The sequence below is a fragment of the Eumetopias jubatus genome, unplaced genomic scaffold, assembly GCF_037043125.1.
Source record: "Eumetopias jubatus isolate StellerSeaLion01/CBP00866 unplaced genomic scaffold, mEumJub1_p1.0 scaffold_17, whole genome shotgun sequence".
In the NCBI taxonomy this organism is placed as follows: domain Eukaryota; kingdom Metazoa; phylum Chordata; class Mammalia; order Carnivora; family Otariidae; genus Eumetopias; species Eumetopias jubatus.
The window spans coordinates 73,642,032-73,648,388 of NW_028274823.1; the positions used below are offsets into that span (position 1 = coordinate 73,642,032).

General features: G+C 39.2%; 1 protein-coding gene across 1 annotated transcript; it reads right to left on the bottom strand.

Annotated features, from left to right (window-relative positions):
• Nucleotides 1–2,262: 2,262 nt before the first annotated feature.
• LOC114210340 (translationally-controlled tumor protein-like) lies at nt 2,263–3,039 on the bottom strand. The gene has a single exon (XM_088019788.1). It carries the CDS (start codon nt 2,936–2,938, stop codon nt 2,420–2,422), a length of 519 nt encoding a protein of 172 aa, XP_087875914.1. The 5' UTR covers nt 2,939–3,039; the 3' UTR covers nt 2,263–2,419.
• Nucleotides 3,040–6,357: the final 3,318 nt, after the last annotated feature.

Consider the following 6,357-nt stretch of genomic DNA (forward strand, 5'->3'; position numbering starts at 1 on the left):
TAGGGATCCTTTATCCCTCTTTCTTCCTGGTGGTTTTTTAAGAAACTACCTATGTTCACACCTCATTTGTCTCCGGGCATTCCCTGGTGAAGCTTTGCTGGCAGTCACTCTGTCCTTTGGAAGCTCTTTTTTCCATCTTGGCTTCCCCTCTGGGTCTTAATTATGTGTTTCTGAAAGTTCTTCAGCTTTCCTACAGACAGGGGGATGGGGATGCTGTGGGGCTTCAATTAATGGATGCCCTAGGAGAAAGGACCTTTATGATCCACTGTGTTTGTATTTTAAAAAAAGAGCAAAACAAAATAATCATTACAAGTCTCAGGAAACAGTATTGGTTTGCTTTACAGGCTCAGTCGAGACTGACTCTCTTTTGCCACCTTTTTTTATGAAGCAGATAGTGAAAGTGTTGGATTTTTGTGTGGTAGAGATGAATGAGTAGGCATTTAGAGGGGGACACACTTGGGTTTTAATACTGGGTCTGCTACTTTTTTGTTTGTGGCTTTGGCCTGGCTATTTAGTCACTCTGAGCCCCAGTTTCTTTATCTATAAAGTAAGTATAAAATAAGTATAACACTGAGCCTGGGTGGCTCAGTTGGTTATGTGTCAGACTCTTGGTTTCAGCTTCGCTCTGATTTGAGGGTTGTGAGATCAAGCCCCATATCAGGCTCCACACAAGCGCGGAGTTTGCTTGAGATTCTCTCTCTCCTTCTCCCCCCTCCATCCCCTCTCATTCTCTAAATAAATAAAACCTTAAAAAAATAAGTATAGGGCACCTGGGTGGCTCAGTCGGTTAAGCATCTGCCTTCGGCTCAGGTCATGATCTCAGGGTCCTGGAATCGAGTCCCGCATCAGGCTCCCTGCTCAGCAGGAAGTCTGCTTCTCCTCTCCCTCTACCCCCTCCCCTGCTCTCTCTCTCTCTCTCTCTCAAATAAATAAGTAAATAAATAAATAAATATGACACTATTTACTTTAGTAGAATAATGGATTAAATGAGACCATGTATAATAAGTGTCCAGCACAGCAGTTCTCTAACTTTGATGTGTATCTTAATCATCTAGAAATTAATGAAGAATACAGAAGCCCACATGCATTGAGGTAGGGTAAAATTCTTTGTATTTTTACTGAGACTCTCGTGTGATTCTGATACATACCAATTTGAGAAACATCGGTCTAGCATACTGCAGACACTCAATCTGTATTGGCCCATTTTCACACTCAGAATAGTTGAAAAGTAAGCTTAGGCATTTTAAAAGAAATTCATTTTGACTTAAACTTGAGTTTCAAAGGCCAAAGATTTGGAGAGGAAAAGCATTATAGGAAGATAAATCTATTTTATATATCCAACCTGTAACCCTGGACCTGAGTTTTGGCCACATCATTCAGCTAAGGTTTCAATTTCTGAATGGTAATTGTCATCTCAAGTGTATTGATAGGAAAGCATACTCTAGAAATATGTAGCCTTATGTATCGCAGATATGACAGAAGAGAGGAATCGAAACCACATAGTTGTGAGTGATTAAGTATAATATGACTTAAAGGAGACTGATTAAGTAATGAATTATATTGGAAACCCTAGAGCAACCATTGAAAAATATTTAAAAGAGGCATACATTGTAGAAAAAAAAGGAACAAAATGATTATGCAGAAAGATGAAAAGGGAAAAAAAGAACAGATAAAACAAAGAAAAAAGGGTGCCTGGGTGGCTCAGTTGGTTAAGCGACTGCCTTCGGCTCAGGTCATGATCCTGGAGTCCCGGAATCGAGTCCCACATCGGGCTCCCTGCTCCGCAGGGAGTCTGCTTCTCCCTCTGACCCTCTCCCCTCTCATGTGCTCTCTCTCTCTCTCTCTCTCATTCTCGCTCTCTCAAATAAATAAATAAAATCTTTAAAAAAAAACAAAGAAAAGATACGAGATGGTAGATCACCAATTTTCAAATTTACTTTCTCATTTACTTTGTTGTTTTTCTGTTTTCATTCGTTGATTTCTGATCTAATTTTCTTTTCTTCTTTTTGTTTGCTTTGGGTTAAATTCTTTTCTTTTTCTAGTTTCTAACGGTAGAGGCTTAAAACCTTTTTCTGCTTTTCTAAAATAAGCATCACTGCTGTAAAATTCCCTGTAAGTTCCACTAAAGCTACATCCTGTAAATTTGATGCACGTGTTTCCAGTCTCTTTCATTTCAAATATTTTTTTTGTTTTGTTTTGTTTTGTTTTTGAGTTTAAATGCATTTTATTTTTAGACAACATACATGACATGTTTTTTTCTTAAAAACAATGCCTCCGCTCCAAATAAATCAGGGTCAAAACAAATGAAGAGCTCAAGATGCCATCAGTCCCATCTGTCTAAGTCCTGGTGTCGTGTGGATGAAGAGGAGCAGCCCGTTAACGGCAACAGATGACACATCCAAAGTCATGGCCGAATTCGTTAACATTTCTCCATTTCTAAACCATCCTTAAAGAAAATCATATATGGGGTCACACCATCCTCACAGTAGTCCAGCAGAGCAACCGTGCCATCTGGATTCATGTTTTCACCAATAAAAAACTGGTAGTTTTTGAAATTAGCAAGGATGTGCTTGATTTGTTCTGCAGCCCCTGTCATAAAAGGCTTTACTCTTTCTGGCCTCTGTTCTTCAAGTTTGCCTTTGATTGATTTCATGTAATCTTTGATGTACTTCTTGTAGGCTTCTTTTGTGAAGCTGGTTTCCTGCAAGTGATGGTTCATGACAATATCAACACCAGTGATTACTGTGCTTTCAGTACCTTCACCCTCCGGGCCTTCAGCGGAAGCATTTCCACCAATGAGCGAGTCATCAATGTTACCCTCTGTCCTACTGACCATCTTCCCCTCCACCTCCAGGCACAGCCCGTCCGCGATCTCCCGGATCTTGTAGATGTCGGGGAACATCTCGTCATGGCTGATGAGGTCCCGGTAGATGATCATGACGACGGCTGGAGAGAGACGACGGCGGCACTACCTTAGCAGAAGCCGGGAGCTCTGACCGAGCGCGGTGCAGCCGGAGCGGCACTCGGGGGAACGGGGGAGCGGGCGGCAAAGCTCATTTCAAATATTTTTAAATTTCTATTGTGACTTCCTTTTTGGCCATGAAAAGTATGTTGTTTGGTTTGGTTTCTCTCTCCTATTCTTTCAACTGAACACAAACCAATGAAAAACTGGCTTCAAAAATTTTGTTTTATACTTATTGTTTTTGGTGGTTTTGTTTTAAAAGCATGGATGCTAAAATGACTTATGAGGATTTTTGGTTTGTTTGCTTTTACTTTCTCTATAATCCATTCTCTGAATAACAGCTTCAGTGAACTGTTAAAAATGTAAATATGAAAGCAGAACAGAGGCTAAAGAATATTTGTTAAATGAATACACAAATAAGTGAATGAATCATTTTGCTTCCTAAAATTTTTTCAGCAACTTTTCTGCACTTAAAATCTACCCTTTTTATTTGGGCCTCTGAGTTTCTGCAAAATCTATCCTTTCCATATATCATCTGTGCCCCTCCCTTCTCCAGCATCACCTTATGCCCTCTGCTTTGTTCATTTCTCTCATGAAGGTTTTCATGTCATGGCACACATAGGTCCATAGTATGTCTAGGGCACATCGGGGTAAACAGAATGCATTTATCTTGGCTTAGACCTATCCTCCAGCTCTTTACATAGATATGTCATCTTTTTTTAAAAAAGATTTATTTATTCATTTTAGAGAGAGAGCACAGATGGAAGGGGCAGAGGGAAAGGGAGAGAGAGAATCCCAAGCAGACTCTGAGCTGAGTGTGGAGCCTGATGTGGGGCTTGATCTCATAACCCTGAGATCATGACCTGAGCTGAAACCGAGTCAGATGCTTAACCGACTATACCACCCAGGCACCCCGTAGGTACATCATCCTAAATGATGACCAGTAAAAGACAATAATTCTTTTATTTTATGTGTTTACCTGTTTATCCTGTTTCCCCATATTAAAATGTAAGCTCCAAAGAGCATGGACCATGTCTTCCTTGTTGTGCATGATAAAGTTAGTGATTATGCTGAGGAAGATTTATTATTTTTTTCTTTTCTTTTACTTTTTATATGAAAATTTCAAACATACATGAAAATGGAGAACAGTACAGTTATCCTCCATACCCATCACCCTGCTTCAACATAATCGACATACGTACGGGTCCACCTTGCTTTATCAATACTATCTTCCCTTTTCCCTAACTAGATAATTTTCAGGCAAATCCCAAACATTGTATCATTTCATCCACAAACACATGAAGATATGTCCTATCCTAGATAAGGACACTTTTTAAACATAGCTATACTACAAGTCTAACACCTAAAAAATTCACAAAACTTTCTTAATATAATGTAAGATTGAGTCAATGTTCAAATTTCTCTGATTAAGAATTTGTTTGTTCAAATGAAGATCCAAGGCCACTATCGCATTTGGATAATATGTAACTTTTCCTGTCTTTTTTTTTTTAAAGATTTATTTACTTTAGAAAGAAAGAGTGTGAGAGAGAGAATGCCTGTGCATCGGGGGAGGAGCAGAGAAAGAAGGAGAAAGAGAATTTTTAAGCAGACTCCCCACTGAGCACAGAGCCCGATGTGGGGGCTCATTCACAGGACCCTGAGATCAAGAGCTGAGCTGAAATCAAGAGTCAGATGCTTAACTGACTGAGCCACCCAGGAGCATCCCCTCTGTCTTGTTTTTTAATTGCAATTCATTTGTCGAAGAAACTGGTCATTGATTTCACATACTGGACTTGGCTGGCTGCATCTCTTTTATTCCAGATACTTAAAAAAAATTGAGATATAATTCATATATCATAAAATGTACACTTTTTAAAAAGATTTTATTCACTTATTTGACACAGAGAGAGAGAGAGACGGAGAGAGAGCAAGCACAAGCAGAGGGAGTAGCAGAGGGGGAGGGAGAAGCAGACCCCTCACTGAGCAGGGAGCCCGACGTGGGACTCCATCCCAGGACCCTGGGATCATGACCTGAGCCGAAGGCAGATGCCTAATGACTGAGCCACCCAGGCGCCCCAAAGTGTACACTTCTAAAGTGTATAGTTAAGTGAGTTTGAGCATATTCACAAAGCTGTGCAACCATCAACACTGCCTAGTTACAGAATATTTTTAGGCCCCAAATAGTAGATACTTTCCATCACCCCTCCCCTAAGTCTTGGGCAAGCACTAATCTACTTTCCATCTTTATATTGCATACTCTGGACATTTCATATAGGTGAAATTACACAAGATGTGATTCTTTGTGACTGACTTCTTTCACTCAACAGACATTTTTAAGATTCATCTATGTTGTAGCGTGTATCAGCACTTCAGTCCTTATATTGGCTGAATAATATTTCACTGTATGAATATACCCATTATTTATTCATTCATCAGTTGATGGACATTTGAATTGTACCCACTTGTTGGCGATAATGAAGAATGCTTCTACAAATGTATATGTACGATGTATGTGTGGACATGTTTTCCTTTCTCCAGAGTATATAGCTAGGAGTGGAATTGCTGGGTCATATGATATTTCGATGTTCAACTTTTTGAGGAACTGTGAAATTGTTTCTAAAGTGGCTGTGTACCTCTTAAATTAGAGACGTAGACTGGATGAAATTCTGAAGTTATTTTCAGCCATGACATATATAAATAAATTTGGGGGTATGATGTACGGGGGAATGGCCAAGTAAGAACATCTGAAAATCTGCTCCTCTATGAAAGTATTTTATAGGGACACAGCTGAAAAAGAGAAGATGTGGTTTCTCTTTTCTGAATTTAAAAGTTTTCAACATTTTCTAAACTTTGAAATCCTTAAGAGCAGGGACTTTTTCTTGCTCACTATTTATCCACAGATCCTAGTACTGGGTCTGGCACATGTTAGGTGTGCAAAATAAAAATGTTGACCTGACTGTGTGTTCATGTACTAGTGCCCTGTGCTCAGTAGTTTGTAATTCAACTGGGAGAAAGGAAGGTCCCTGGGGCCAACATGGGGTTGTGCCTGAGGTTATATCCTGTTAGAGACCAGAAAACTGTCAATGATGTGTTGAAATTTTACAGACTTTTCAGTTGGGATATGAAATGTTTTTATAATTTTTGAATGCCATAGCCCATATCTGGGTTGGTATAGATTTAGCACAATTTCCAAATCTCTGAACAGTTACAACAATCACTCTAATAATGAGATTGAGACCTTTTGAAAGCCTGAAATCCATTCTGAGGTGTATTTTTAAAAATAATAGTGGGAAACTATTTATTTCAAGATTGTTGTAATGTGTTACAATTCTTTGATGGCTGTGAAACCATCCATTCGTTTATTCATTTATTTGTTTAACAAGTATGTATTGAAT

Coding starts and splice junctions, on each gene's coding strand:
- LOC114210340 (XM_088019788.1), bottom strand. CDS start 2,938: ATGATCATCTACCGGGACCTCATCAGCCATGACGAGATGTTCCCCGAC.